Below are 16,097 nucleotides of genomic sequence, written 5' to 3'. Positions count from 1 at the left end.
GAGGGGGATTTATGGAATTTTCCAGGCAGTTAGTTGCAATGTTTTCAAGTTGGGATGCATGATCTTGAAGTTGTTCTGCGTCAGAAGAAGAGGCCATAGGGGGAGAGGCCATGGTTTCGCCTGTGACATGCTCCTCAGTAGTGGGTACCAGTGCTGCCTTGGCCAGTCTGGAGCTATCAGAATCACTCTTGGCTGTTCTGCCCTGATCTTCAGTAAAACCTTGGACATTAATGGGAGAGGTGGGAAGGCATATACTTTTAGATCTTTCCAGCTGAAAGAAAGGGAGTCCACCCTCCAAGCCTTTGGGTGATACGTCCTGGAGCAGAATGTCTTCAGTTGATGATTGTGGGGGGAAGCGAACAGATCTATCTCCGGCTTTCCCCATGCTTTTGTTAAGAGTAGGAAGATATCTGGGTGCAGCATCCATTCGTGTGCATCCATGGTAGTTCTGCTTAAGCTGTCTGCCAGTACATTTTCTTTCCCTGGCACAAACTGGGACTGTAGTTGGATATTGAGTTTCAGGCACAGCTCCCATAGATTCATAGTCAGCCTGCATAGGGGGTAGGAATGTGTGCCTCCCTGCTTGTTTATGTACCACATGACTGTGGTGTTGTCTGTCCTTATTAACAGGTGACCTTGATGGAGGAAAGGTTTGAAGGCCTCGATTGCGTGCATCACTGCCAGCATTTCCTTTTGGTTTATGTGCATGTGCAGCTGTCCTTGAGACCATAGGCCTTGGATACATTTGCCCTCCATGTGTGCTCCCCATCCTCGGTCCGAAGCGTCCGTGGTGATGGTTTGCTTTGTTTTTGGTTTGTTGAAAGGCAACCCTCTGTTGGACTGGCAGGCATGAGCCCACCACAGGAATTCCTTTTGAAGGCAAGGAATAATTGGTATCAAAGCTTCTAAACTGTGACTGTGCTGAGACCATACACTCCTTAGGTACCATTGTAATTTTCTCATATGCAGCCTGGCCTGTGGAATCAGAATTATGCAGGATGCCATGTAACCCAGGGCCTGCAGGATTTTCCTTGCAGTTAGCTGAGTTTGTCTTGTCAGATTCATGAAGTAATCTGGAAGTTGTTTTTGTTTTTCTACTGTGAAAAAGGCCATTTGGGTGGTTGTGTCTAGATCTGCACCCAAAAAGGTTATTCTTTGGGATGGAACAAGTCTTGATTTTTGGATGTTGACTGTGTATCCCAAGGCCTGTAGTAGGTGGATGGCATATGCCAAAGTCCTTTATCAAATTTTCCTTGTTGTCCGCTTGTATAAGGCAGTCGTCCAGATATGGGTAGATTTGAATCCCCTGAAGTCTGCAGTGTGCAATTACTGATGCCAGGCATTTCGTGAATACTCTGGGCGCAGTAGATAAGCCAAAGGGCAATGCTGAGAATTGATAATGCTCTGATCCTGCAAGAAATCTGAGGTGTCTTCTGCAACTTGGTCGAATAGGGACATGCAGGTATGCCTCCTTGAGATCTAGAGTCACCAGCCAAGACTCCTTGCCCAGCATGGGAAGAAGTTGCTGTAGGGTCAGCATCTTGAATTTTGGCACAATGAGGAAAGTATTTAGTGCGGACAGGTCGAGAATAGGCCTCCATTGATTTTCTTTTCTTGGAACAAGGAATAATCTGGAGTAGAATCCTTGACCTTGTTCTAAAAGAGGTACCTTTTCTATGGCTTTCATTTGAAGTAAGTTGTTGATCTGCTTTAAAGCCTCTGCCCTCTGATTTGGTGGCAGGTTTGGCATTCCGTTTCTTCTTGGCAAAGTGTGGAAGTGGAACCTGGATCCTTTGTTTATTATTTGCAGTGTCCATGTGTCCCTTGTAATATAATGCCAGTTTTTTTGAGAATAAAGAAAGCTTTCTGCCCAATGGTGCTTCCAATTGAGCCCTGGTCAGCGGAATCAAAGGAAAGTCATTGTGTCTGTCCTGGTGTAGTAGTTGTTGTTGCTGCACTACCTCTCTGGTTGGTAGGCTGCCACTGACGGCCTCTGTAGGAGCCCCTAGCTTGCCCTCTACCTCTGGGACGCCTGTTCCTGCCTCTTTGGGCTCTGTCCGAGTCTGGAAAGGACCAATTCTTAGTAGGCCAGTTTCTGCTGAATCTCGGTGGTTGTACTTGCAGAAAATCCTTAACTGTTTGCACAGATTTAGCCTTTTCTTCAAACTTGTTTAAGACCTCTTGAGCCGAGGAGCCAAATAATTTTTGTTTTTCCAATGGAGCATCCAGGAGTTTAGCTTTAACATGGTCTGGCAGGGATTGTTCCTTCAGCCAGGCATGCCTACGAATAACTGCCCCAGTCATAGCTGACCTACATGAAGCCTCCAGTGCATCATAACCACACTTTAAGAAATGATTACTAACCTGCTGTGAGTTATGTACCAGGTCCTGAAGGGATTTACGGTCAAGGGGTTCAGAAGAAGTAAGTTTCTTATTTAGTTCATCTAACAAATACTCTTGGTACTGTATCATATGAAATTGACAATTTATTGCCCTCACAGAAAGAGTTGCAGAAGTATATACTTTCTTTCCCCATCTCTCTAAAGCTCTAGACTCCCTTTCAGAAGGTAGAGGATTTTTGGCAGTGGCAGCTGCAACCCCTTTAGGGCCCTGAGAAATAGTGTCTGGGTCTGTGGAATGGGCCTTATACAGATGGAAATGAGAATCCGGGACCCTGCAGTATCAGGTTTGGCAGGTGCCGGGGGGAGAGCATCAGGGGCTGTACTAACATCATTGTACACATCATCAATAACATGCAACACAGGAGGTATAGCTAAGGGCCTATGTTGAGACAAATGCAAAAAGGTCCTTAATCTCTTTCTAGAATCAGAGAATTCCTGACCCTGACATTGAAAATGCTCTCTCATGGAATGTAGAGTCTCACCAAAAGAAAACTCTTCAGGAGGGGAGGCCGAAGGAATAGATTCTTCAGCATCAGAATCCTCATAGGGCGAATAAGCCTCCTCCTGGTGATCTGTTAACTCAGATCCATCCGTGGACTCATCTGAAGAGTGTTGGGGTCAGAGGGCTCAGTCCTGGGCCTTTTGTCTGGTGGTGGGTGAGAGCCCCTGTCCGGGTGAGGCTGAGAACCTCTAATTAAAGAAATAAGATCCTCTGCAAGGCTGAGGATCTGAGAACTAGAAGAAGGCGGCCTCTGGGAGGTAGTTTTGGGAGGCAAAGCTTTAGTTAGTTTGGCAGCTTTAGCCCTGGAAAAAGCCTTAATGGACATGGAAGCAGGGGGTCTAGCTGCCCCACGTGCAGGAGTAGATTTGTCCAAAGGTATGGTGTCTGACATTTCCTGGACACTGGTTTCGGTAGGTAGCTCAGTAGCCGACTCAGCCGGGGCCTCCAGGGCCACGGTGGTCGGTTGAGTGGATTCGGTTAAAGGAAGCTCCGAGGACTCTGTTTCGGTCGAAACCGAGACACTCGCGTTAGGCCTTACCGTGGTTTCAGCCGAAACCGCGGGCCGCGAGTGTCGGTCCTTGTCCTTCCGTTTTTTCACTAAATGCGAAGTCGGAGTCTCCGACGGCATTTTATATGCAAAATTAGCCCCAAAGAATTCCTCTGCAAACTCCGACCGACGTCTAAGCGTTCGTCGGTTGAAGGAAGCACAGGCTGAACAGGCCGAGACGTCGTGGTCTGGGCCTAAGCAAGGAAGGCAGTAAGAGTGGAAATCCTTATGAGGTATTTGTTTCCCACAAGTTAAACAATTATTTACTTTATCTGACATCGGCTGAGGCAAGAAAGTCCCCAATGGGGTACTTAGCTTTTTCGAAGTCTTCGGTAGCTGAATTTCTTATCACAGGATCTGACCGACCGGCACTTGCGAATTGCTTCTGCTTCGGGCACCGCGCGGCAAGAAAGACCGAGGAAAATGGCGTCGGCTGATGCTTTTATACCCCAGACGCTCTGACGTCGGAGAAAGTGCGACATCAGCAGAGGCCAGACCCAGACTTTGGAATCCGGACGACCGAAGGGCTGCCTGAGGCAGGACAACCCATATGTTATGACTGCAGATGCATCCTTGAAGGACATCACCACAACCCAACTGGGACCACTGCACTTTGGCTGCTGGCCCATCAGAGACTGGGCAGCATGAAATGTCACCCTGACACAGCTGAGATACACTACCTCTTCATGCTCTGCTGTTTGTCAATTCAATTTCAGGTCCAAACAACAAAAGTTTCTTAAAAAGTGCATCTACTAAGTGAACTGAGACTAGCAGAACACACTGCCTGATCCCATATGCTGCAGATCCTTCTGCTTTATCATACTTGGCATGCACCTTAAGGTTTACTGACTTTAGTAAAAGTGCAGGCTTGTATTTTTCAGTGATCTCTCAAGCACGTCCACCTCAATTTGAATATTTCAGTTGAGACATTTTGCTAAAACAGCATCCATGTAAAGTTCAAATTACAAACATACGGCACCCACACAAACTTAGAGAAAGCCCTCTGCTCAGGCATTGTTAGAATAATGCTAATACGAGACGAAAATATTAGTGCTCTCATTTGGGATCTGAATCCAAGGCTTCCAATTTTGCATAAGTCAGCATCCTAAAATAATGTTGAAGACAAGGTAGTCCATTTACCTGGCCTATTTAAAATCCTGCTTGTCTAACAGACAGACTTGACTGAGTAAGACTGCTTTGCAGGGCAGTCACACAGAAATGGTCATGTGCAGCTTTCGGGTTCATAGACGAGTACTAGGCAGTCTGTAGACTGATTACAAGCCTAACAAAAAAAAATTCCCTCTAGCCTTAAGAATGACAAGACAGACTGGGAAAGAAAGGCTGTCCATCACATTATCTAGGTAGGTTTACCTTGAAGGTAGCAAGAGTGATACTCTGCTTGACATGTAGTAGACATTTGTTCCAAACTGTGGGATATAATCTGCTGAAGGTTTAGCCCCTTTAACAGAAGACTTTAGGTACCATTAGTTCTGCAAAGGAACAAATGGTCAAATAGGGTCAGATTTTTGAACTCAACAAATGAGCAGGCAAGAAACTGAACACAGAGAAAGGGCTGCCTCTCGATACCAAAGATGTTTAAGACCAATAACCTTTTTGGTTATGAATCTCTGAAGTATCAAGTTGTGTGACTTGTTTAGATAAATATATGCCAAAAGGTGCACTTGACTGAATAATGGGTCTAATGAGACTACTTTGGAAATTAGATGAGCCAGATAAAAGACTTTCCAAACTGTTGTGGACACATGATGGTCAAAAGGAATTATCAAGACTGCCTAGATCCCTTAGAACGGTGTCTGACTAGAGGGATGCATCACCTTTATGGTAAGAAAAACTTTTAACAAAATGAACTACACTACATTTTCTTTTTTTACATTTAATTTGAGACTACTGTCTTTGTACCAATTGTTAGCATGGTCTAACCTATGCCAGAACTGTAATCCAGTGAAGACTGAACACCCAATTTACAGTCAACTGCAAACTTTAGCCAGAGGCTAACAATGCTGTCCTGAGGGGCTAAGAAATACGTGCCAAACAGGAGATGATCCAAAACTAAGCAATGTGGTACACCACTGGTAACTTCTTGCTTTCAGATGTGGCACCTGCGACTCCACATGGGTTCTGTCAGACAAGCAGTTATCTACTCACTGTACAATATAAGGGTTTATATTCAGATTTACATGCGTCTCTAGCCACATCAGCCCAATACTGGTTTAACTGAGAAAAATAAAACTGTCAATCTGCAAAACAAAAAAAAAAAATGTAAAGTGTTAAACCAACGTGGGAAAAGCTACAATGTAAACTAAGCACTTACGCTCTCCATATTATTTAAGCTTACTGTCCCGAAGCAACAGTACACGACACTACAGGTTCAGATTTCCTGAAACACTTACCCATCATATGCACCACTCACAATCCTCTTGTTGTCAAATCTGATGCATCGAACTAGCTCTTCATGACCCTCTAACACTCGAAGGCAGGCACCACATTCGATATCCCATAACCTAAGTAAAGACAAACATGAAAGTAATAAGCATACAACTTGGTTTCTGCATTACCCTCAAATTACACAAATTAATTCCTATTTTTACTTATGCCATGAAATACTACTCCAGAATTTTTGTAACAGACTATACAGATCAAACATTTAAGTCTTAAGGGGAGTAAAAATGACAGTTCTGCAAATAATCCTTAATGCACACCCCCACGAGGCGGGTCTAGTTTTCCAAATGTAGCTGCATCACAGAAAGAACAGAACTACCAGACTGAAGAATACACACATTTTGAAAACTCAAAAGCAGCAGTTACTGCTGACTACTTCAGAGTTTCCTATCCCAAGTAAAGAATCATTCTAATGATGCTCTGAATCTTTTCCCCATTTCACGTATACCTTGTGAACAGGACGAGATGCAGCTCAGTTTGCAAGTGCTGCACTGTTTTGCAATACTGCACCACCTCCACATAACACAAGTGCAAAGCATAGTGGGTATCACATGCTTTGGCCCAAGTATATCTGGTTTATATTGCTCAAAAAAAACAACTCACCTGTTCCCTCAATATTCCTGGATCCTGTGCACAAAATCACTTTTAAGCTATCTGGAGATTAAAACCAAATATGTAATGCTGTTCTCTGCAGAAATAAACCCAACCCTGCTTCTCACATTTAAAGTATACGATGTACCACTCATAAAAACACCTTTAAGATGAAAGGCTCTTGCAGCATAATAAAATGGACCCTACTAAAAATTAGCCATTGCCTGGCCTGTGATTTTCAAACAGCTAAAGCACACTATGTACAACATTAAAATAGTTGCGCAAGTTCCACTTAGCTCTAACAGTAAACATTCATACCACGTACTGCCTTACCAGCATATGAGTTGAAGTGCCCCTGGTAATCTGTCAAAGCTCAGAACTCCTACTGCCCGAGTGAGAAAGTACAGTTTTGTACCTACCATAAATGTAGATGTCCAAACAGGATAGCATCTGCAGTCCTAACAAATGGGTTGTCCTGTCGTCAGGCAGCCCTTCGGTCGGCCGGATTCCAAAGTCTGGGTCTGGCCTCGGCTGGTGTCGCACTTCACCCGACGTCATCTCTGCTGGTCTTCGGGTATAAAGGCATCAGCCGACGCCATTTTCCTCAGTGTTTCTTGCCCCAGATGCCAGTTGCCCTCTTTGATAGCTAAATTTTTGGGTAAATGCCAATGTTTCCCAAAAAATAGAAGGCAAACACAAAAAATAAACATGTATGTACATATATACAAACAAATACACCATAAGAGATCCCCCCCAGCTAGCTATTAGGTGGGTAAATACCCTAGGAGTACCACAGAGGGGAAGGAGGGTGGGTAATCCTGACTGCAGATGCTATCCTGTTCGGACATCTACATTTATGGTAGGTACAAAACTGTACTATGTCCTTCAAGGATGCATCTGCAGTCCTAACAAATGGGTAGAATACCATAGCCAAACTAGGGGAGGAGGAAAAATAATTATGGTGTAGTTAGGATCCCTTGCAAAACAGCAGTGGCAAACCCTGCTCGGGATCTAGAGTATAGAGGTAAGTTATAATGCTTGGCAAATGTATGCACGGAGGTCCAAGTAGCCGCCTCAATAATGTCCTTGGTAGCCACTCCTCGTAAGAAAGCTGTGGTAGTGGCTGTAGCCCTTGTAGAATGAGGCCTTATGTTCTGTGGAATTTGCTTTCCATGGTAGGAGTAACAGAATCTTATGCAATTTCCTATCCACTTGGAGATTGTCTGTTTGGAAATTGCTTTTCCTTCCCTTCCTGTTGCATAAGCTACTAGCAGCTGGTCAGTTTTTCTATTTCCCTTTGTTCTGTCCAAGTAGTAGCGCAACTGTCTATGCACATCCAAGGTATGCAGCAGTCTTTCCCCCCTGTTCTGTGGGTTGGGAAAGAAGGTAGGTAGGTGGATTGCCTGGTTTAGGGACACTCTGGATACCACCTTAGGCACAAATGTAGGATTAGTTCTCATGGACACTCTGTCTTGATGGAAGATTAGGAAGGGTTATACTGCCATTAAAGCCTGTAGTTCCGAAACCCTTCTTGCTGAAGTAATTGCCAGTAGGAAAGCAGTTTTCCAGGATAGGTGTTGAAGATCTGCTGTTGCTGCTGGTTCGAATGGAGGGAGTGTCAATTTTTCTAGCACAAAGTTCAAGTCCCATGCTGGTAATGGTGGTTTCCTAGGAGGTTTTACATTCTTAATTCCTCTCAGGAACTGCCTGAGTAGAGGATGTGAGAAGACAGGGGGATCGAAGCTGTATTCTGCAGAAATAGCTGATGCATGTATCTTGATGGAGGAGTAGGACAGGCCTGTTTGAAGAAGCTCTGCCACCTACTCCAGGATGTTGGCAATGTCTACCTTTGACACATCTTTCCCTCTTTCAGAACTCCAAATGACAAACCTTTTCCATTTTCCTGCATAGTTCCTTCTTGTTGAAGGTCTGCGGGCCTCAAGGATTATGTCTTTAACCCTTTGGGATAATTCCGGGTTAGTTGCTCTTATGTAATGTTCCATGCAGTCAGTTGTAGAGTTTTCAGGTTGGGATGCAGGATGTTGTAGTTGCTCTGAGTTAACATCAAAGGAATCAGGGGCAGTGTCCATGTTTCTCCCTGAGACATGCTCCTCAGCAATGGATACCAGTGTTGTCTTGGCCAATTTGGAGCTATCAGTATTATCCTTGGACGTTCCTCTTTGATTTTCAGTAGTACCTTGTGCATCAAAGGAAGAGGTGGAAATGCATATGCTGTTAGGCCTTTCCAATTGAAGGATAGAGAGTCCACCTTCCAAGCAAGTGGGTGGTATGTCCTTGTGCAGAATTTCTTGAGCTGGTGATTGAGTGGGGATGCGAATAGGTCTACTTGTGGCATTCCCCATTTCTTTGTGATGGCCTTGAAGATGCCCGGGTGTAGCATCCATTCGTGAGCATCCGAGGTAGTCCTGCTTAACATGTCTGCTAGGATGTTTTCTTTTCCCGGTACAAAAATTGCCTGTAACTGAATGTTGTAGCCCAGAGCCATATTCCATAGGTCCAGAGCCATTCGGCATAGGGGATATGAATGAGTGCCTCCCTGTTTGTTGATGTACCACATGACTGTGGTGTTGTCTGTCCTTATCATCAATTGGCCTTCTTTGAGGAATGGTCTGAAATTCTGGATTGCTAGTTTTACTGCCAGCATTTCTTTTTGATTTATGTGCAGGTGCAGCTGATCTTGAGTCCATAAGCCTTGAATGCACTTGTCCAGCATGTGGGCCCCCCATCCGAGGTCTGAGGCGTCCGTTGTGATGGTTTGGTTTGTTTGAATGTTGCGGAAAGACAAACCTGGGTTTGACTGGCATGCCTGAGCCCACCATAGAAACTCTTCTTTCAGGCATGGGATTAGTGGTATTTCGGTTTCTAAGCTGTGTTTGTGTTGAGACCATAAATTCTTTAGGTACCACTGTAGCTTTCTCATATGTAGTCTGGCATGGGGGACCAAGATTATGCAGGATGCCATGAAGCCTAAGGCCTGCAGTACTTTTCTTGCTGTTAATTTGTTCTGCTTTGTTAATGCCAGGAAGTAAAGAGGAAGTTGTTCTTGTTTTTCTGCAGTTAGGAATGCCATCTGTTTTACTGTGTCCAATTCTGCACCCAAGAATGTTCTTGTTTGGGATGGAATCAGTCTTGACTTTTTTAAATTGACTGTGTATCCCAGGGCTTGCAGTAAGCAAATGACTCTTTGTAAATCTTGTGTCAGCTTGCTTTTGTTGTCCGCTTGTATCAGGCAGTCGTCCAGGTATGGATAAATTTGGATTCCCTGAAGCCTGCAATGAGCTATTACTGATGCCAGGCATTTCGTGAACACTCTGGGCAGTAGATAAGCCAAAGGGCAATGCTGAGAATTGATAATGCTCTGATCCTGCAAGAAATCTGAGGTATCTTCTGCAAATTGGTCGTATGGGGACGTGCAGGTATGCCTCCTTGAGATCTAGAGTTACCAGCCAATACTCCTTGCCCAGCATGGGAAGAAGTTGCTGTAGGGTCAGCATTTTGAATTTTGGAACAATGATGAATGTGTTTAAAGCGGACAGGTCGAGAATAGGTCTCCAACTTTTCTCTTTTCTTGGTACTAGGAAGAGTCTGGAGTAAAATCCCTGGCCCTGTTCTGTAGGTGGTACCCTTTCCACAGCTCTCATCTTTGTTAATTGAGCTATTTGTTTTAGGGCTTCTGTCTTTTGATTTGGTGGTAGGTTTGGCATTCCTCTTTTTACTGGTAAGGTGTGGAAATGAAACCTGTAGCCTTGGTCTATAGTTTGCAAAATCCACTTGTCTCTTGTGATATAGTGCCAGTTTTTTGAAAATAAGGCTAACTTTCCGCCTAAGGATGCTGCTATTTGTTTCCTGGAAGGCGGTGTCAGAGCCAAGTCACTGATTGTCCTGTTGCAGTGGTAGTGGTTGTATCTGTGCCTCGTTGGTTATTGCCTTGCCACTGGCGTCCCCTGTAGGCACCTCCTCTGGATTGGTTTCTGCCTCTGGTACGTCTATTCCTGCCTCTCTGATTTTTGGAGGAGTCTGGAAAGGACCAATTTTTGGAAGGCCAGTTCCTGCTGAACCTTGGGGGCTGAACCTGTAAGAAATCTTTAACTGTTTGTACAGATTTTGCCTTTTCTTCCATTTTCTTCATTACTTGTTGGGCAGGTGAGCCAAATAGACTGACCTTATCCATAGGAGCATCTAATAGCTTTGCTTTAACATGATCCGGCAAGACCTGTTCTTTCAACCATGCATGCCTTCTTATAACTGTGCCAGTCATGGCTGATCTAAATGAAGCCTCCAGTGCATCATAGCCACATTTTAAAGAATGGTTACTAACCTGCTGAATGTTATTCACCATTTCTAAAACATATTTCTTATCCAAGGAATCATCAGAGGACAGTTTCTTAGTTAACTGATCAAGCATAAACTCTTGGTATTGGATCATATGAAACTGACAGTTCAGAGCTCTAGCTGAGAGAGTAGCAGAGGTGTATACTTTCTTACCCCATCTCTCTAAGGACCTGGATTCCCTATCAGAAGGGAGAGGGTTTTTTGCTGAGGTCGAAGCTACTGCCTTAGGCCCCTGGGAGATAGTGTCAGGATCTGCAAAAGGAGCCTTGTATAAGTGGTGATGAGTGTCCGGTACCCTGTAATACCTATCGGGCTTAGCAGGGGCTGGAGGTAAAGTATCAGGAGCAGTGCAAACATCATTAAATGCATCATCCACAACAGGAAGAACTGGAGGTATAGCTAAGGGCCTATGTTGTGGTAAGTGTAAAAAGGTCCTAAGCCTTTTTCTTGAATCTGAGAAATCTTGTCCCTGCCATTGGAATAGCTCTCTCATGGCATGTAAGGTTTCCCCAAAGGAAAATTCCTCTGGTGGAGAGGCAGAAGGAATAGATTCTTCAGCATCAGAATCTTCATAAGTAGAAAGAGGAGCCTCTGGATGGTCTGTATTGTCTGAATCATCAGAAGAGTAATCTGAGGACACTGGCTCAGGGGGCTCTGTTCTAGGTCTCTTTTCTGGAGGTTGAGAGGCCCTGTCTGGGTGAGATTGGGATCCCCTTATTAAAGAGATGAGATCCTCTGCCAGAGTAAGCATTTGAGAACTGGAACTAGGCCTGTGTGAGGGGGGCTTAACAGGCACAGATTTAGCAGATTTGGCTGCTTTAGCCCTGGCAAAGGCCTTTATAGACATGGTTGCAGGAGGCCTAGCAGCACCACGTGCTGGGGTAGAGACATCCAAAGGGATGGTGTCCGATAATTCTAGGGAAACCACATTAGTAGGCAAAACTTCAGAGGCCGATTCAACTAGGGTAGAAGGAGCCTCGGTAGTAGTCATGGATTCGGCTGAAGATTGAACCGTTTGCTCGGTTTCGGCCGAAACCGAGACACTCGCCGTTTGCTTAACCGTGGTTTCGGCCGAAACCGCGGACCGCGAGTGTCGGTCCTTTTCTTTGCGTTTCTTAACAATTTGGGTAGTCGGAGGATCCGACGGCATAATGTACGCAAAATCTGAGCCGAAAAACTGTTCAGCAAACTCCGACCGACGCCTAAGCGTTCGTCGGTTGAAGGAAGCACAGGCTAAACAATCTGCTACGTCGTGGTCTGGGCCTAAACAAGGTAAGCAGTAAGAGTGGAAATCTTTATGAGGTATTTGTTTCCCACAAGTTAAACAGTTATTCACTTTTTCTGACATCGGCTGAGGCAAGAGAGAGTCCCCACGGGTACTTAGCTTTAGAAGTCTTGTAGTATTCGGTAGTAGTAATCTCTGGATCTGACCGACCGGCACTAGCGAACAGCTTCTGCTTCGGGCGCCACGCGGCAAGAAAGACCGGGGAAAATGGCGTCTGCTGATGCCTTTATACCCGAAGACCAGCAGAGATGACGTCGGGTGAAGTGCGACACCAGCCGAGGCCAGACCCAGACTTTGGAATCCGGCCGACCGAAGGGCTGCCTGACGACAGGACAACCCATTTGTTAGGACTGCAGATGCATCCTTGAAGGACATCCACCAATCTACTGGCAGGACCAGCATAGCCCTTCACACTCACAGACAGGACCCATTCCATTTTCTGGGGTCCAACAGAAAGAGCAGATGAGAACAAAAGTTTTGCAAACATCTACTGTTCTATTTTAAGTCACAAACACATGCACACTGAAATGGCTGCTGAACAAAAATACAACAAACTTCAACTACCAACTATAAACACCCAACAAAACGGGGTGGTGGAAGGGTAGTGCCACTAAGGTAGTCCGTTCTAAGAACATCTACTGTTACAGTGGAGTGGAACTTATGCAACTGAACTATGTTCAAACACACCGCCTTACTGGCATATCAGATTCCCAAAGCTTACTCAACTTGTGAGGTGGAAGAATGAGGATCCAGCAGCATGTGGAGAAAGTACAGTTTTGTACCTACCATAAATGTAGATGTTCGAGTGTTCACACTGCTGCAGTCAGCACTGTCGGGTTATCCTGCCGTCAGGCGGTCCCGCAGTTGGCCCGAGTTCCAAAGCCTTGGTCCAGCGTCGGTTGCTGTCGCTTCTTCCCTGACGTCAGTGTGCCAGGGGTATACAAGATGCATCCGATGCCATTTTGTTCAGTTTTTCTTGCCCCAGATGTCAGGTGCCCCCAATAGGTAGGCAATACATATTGCTATATAAAAATATACATATAAAAATAAAACAATACCTTCAGTCACAAGCTAATACACCACAGAGGTTGTATAGGATAGAAAGGAATAGATAAGTCCAGCTACTACAGAGGGGATGGAGGGAGGGTAACCTGGACTGCAGCAGTGTGAACACTCGAACATCTACATTTATGGTAGGTACAAAACTGTACTATGTTCGTGTTACACTGATGCAGTCATCACTGCTGGGTTGAATCCCAAAGCTAAGGATGGGTGGTGGAACTAAACAGGGTTTGGAGAGGCTAGTAGGCCCTGCAGAACTGCAGTGGCAAAGCCAGCTCTGTTTTTAGAGTATAGAGGTAAGTGATAGTGCTTGGTAAAGGTGTGCACTGAACTCCAAGTGGCAGCCTCCAAAATATCCTTGGTTGGTACCCCTCTGAGGAAGGCTGTTGATGTTGCTGTAGCCCTGGTGGAATGGGGCCTGATGTTACCAGGCACAGATTTCCCTTGGTGTGTGTAGCAGAAACGGATACAATGTCCTATCCATTTTGAAATGGTCTGTTTTGAGATGGCTTTTCCTTGAGATCCTGCAGAATAGGATACAAAGAGCTGGTCAGATTTTCTGAAAGCCTTAGTTTTATCCAAGTAGTAACGTAATTGCCTGTGAATGTCGGGGGTTTGGATAAAAGGTGGGCAAATGAATGGTTTGGTTTAGGGCCACACTGGATACCACCTTTGGCATAAAGGATGGGTTAGTTCGTAAAGAGACGCTGTCTTGATGAAAAATAATGAAAGGCTCCACTGCCATTAGGGCCTGTAGTTCTGAGACTCTTCGTGCTGAAGTTATTGCTAGCAGCAGGGCAGTTTTCCATGATAGGAACTGTAGATCAGCAGTGAAAGCTGGTTCAAAGGGCGGAAGTGTTAGCTTTTCCAGAACAAAGTTGAGATCCCAAGTTGGTGTTGGTGCTCTCCGGGGCGGTCTTATGTTCTTAGCCCCTCTGCGGAACCGTCTTAGTAATGGATGTGAAAATATAGGAGGATCCGTGTTGTATTGAGCTGAAATAGCTGAGGCGTGGATCTTAATAGATGAGAAGGAAAGTCCTTTGTGCAACATCTCAGTTAGATATTGAAGGATCTGAGGAATATTTGGGACAAGGGGATTTTGGCCCTTAGCCTGGTTCCAGGCGCAGAATCTTTTCCATTTGTCTGATTAGACTTTCCTGGTGATGGGCCTCCTGGCCTAAAGAATGACGTCCATCACAGCTTTAGAGAGAAGTGTTGACTGGTTATTTAGGCAATTTGCCATGCAGCCAGATTTAAAGTCTTGAGCTGGCTGTGTAGAATCGGATTGTTTTGCTGAGTGAGCAGGTGAGGAATTGTAGGCAAAATCCATGGTGGTCCTTGAGCCATGTTCCTTAGTACTGGATACCAGTGTTGGCGTGGCCAGTCTGGAGCAATGAGTATCATTTGTGGCCTCTCTAATCTGGCTTTCAGCAGCACCTTTGCCAGAAGAGGCAGTGGAGGAAAGGCATACACTGTCAAAGTTTTCCAAGTGAATGAGAGGGTGTCCACTTTCCAAGCTAGTGTGTGGTATGTCCTTGTACAGAATTTCCGTAGTTGGTAGTTTTGGGGGGGAGCAAACAGATCTATGTCTGGGCTCCCCCATTTCTGAGTTATTGCGAATACTTGTGGATCTAGTTTCCACTCTTGAGGATCTGTCATGTTTCTGCTTAAATCGTCTGCCAGTGTGTTTTTCTTTCCTGGCAGGAATTGTGCTTGCAGTTGAACTTGGTAGGTCAGTGCTGTGTTCCACAAGGTCATTGCGTGTCTGCATAGGGGGTAGGAGTGTGTGCCCCCTTGCTTGTTTATGTACCACATCACTGTGGTGTTGTCCGTCTTTATTAGGAGTTGTCCTGGATGTAGGAGGTCCTTGAAAGCTGTTAGGGCATTTTGTACAGCTAGCATCTCTTTTTGATGGATATGTAGATGCCTTTGGTTTGCAGGCCATTTGCCCTGAATACACTGTCCTGCCATGTGTGCTACCCAGGCATAATCCGATGCATCTGTTGTTATAGTTTGCCTGGCTGTGGGTAAGGTGAAAGGCTGACCCTTGTTGAGGTGACATGCCTGAGCCCACCATAGAAACTCCTGTTGAAGGCAGGGAATGAGTGGAATTATTGTTTCCAAGCTGTGGCTGTGTTGAGACCATACGCTTTTCAGATACCCTTGTAATTTCCTCATATGCAGTTTTGCAAATTATATTAGTAGTATGTAAGATGCCATGAATCCCAAGGCCTGCAGAATTTTTCTTGCAGGGAGTTGGGTCTTTGTTGCCATCATTTTGAAGTATTGAGTCAGTTGTCTTTGCTTGTCTGGCGTGAGGCAAGTCATCTGGGCCGTTGTATTTAAGCTGGCACCCAGGAATATTATGTCTTGTGAGGGGACTAGTTTTGACTTCTTTGTTTACTGTGTACCCTAGGCAACTTAGAAGGTTTTTGACAAACGCCAGATGCTTTAATAGAATGTCCTTGCTTTCTGCTTGAATAAGGCAGTCGTCCAGGTATGGATATATTTGAATGCCTCTTTACCTGCAGTACATAATTACTGGTGCCAGGCATTTTGTGAAGACCCTGGGTGCAGTAGATAAGCCAAAGGGCAGTGCAGAGAATTGGTAATGGGTTGAACCTGCAATAAATCGGAGGTATCTTCTGCAATTTTGTCTGACAGGGACATGCATGTATGCCTCCTTGAGGTCCAACGTTACTAGCCAAGCCTTCTTGCCCAGCATGGGAAGAAGTTGCTGTAGTGTCAGCATCTTGAATTTGGGTACTTCCAAGTATGTGTTTAGAATTGAGAGGTCCAGAATGGGTCTCCAGGCTTTGCCCTTTTGGGGAACTAGAAACCGTCTCAAGTAAAATCCTTGTCCTTACTCCTGTGTAGGAATCTGTTGAATGGCTC

General features: G+C 45.1%; 1 protein-coding gene across 5 annotated transcripts in view; it reads right to left on the bottom strand.

The window, feature by feature from the left end:
• FBXW11 (F-box and WD repeat domain containing 11) overlaps nt 1-16,097 on the bottom strand; it is a 2,367,054-nt gene that overhangs the window by 401,506 nt on the left and 1,949,451 nt on the right. For all 5 annotated transcript variants that reach the window (XM_044069098.1, XM_044069099.1, XM_044069102.1 and 2 more), the window contains one exon: nt 5,863-5,973. In XM_044069098.1, coding sequence (XP_043925033.1) covers nt 5,863-5,973 — 111 coding nt within the window. The remainder of the gene's footprint in view (nt 1-5,862; nt 5,974-16,097) is intronic.

This window comes from Protopterus annectens, chromosome 4.part0 (assembly GCF_019279795.1).
Source record: "Protopterus annectens isolate FY-2018-M chromosome 4.part0, PAN1.0, whole genome shotgun sequence".
Classification (NCBI taxonomy): domain Eukaryota; kingdom Metazoa; phylum Chordata; order Ceratodontiformes; family Protopteridae; genus Protopterus; species Protopterus annectens.
The sequence above is the reverse complement of the archived record's forward strand: the minus strand, read 5'-3'. Positions and strand labels throughout refer to the sequence as shown.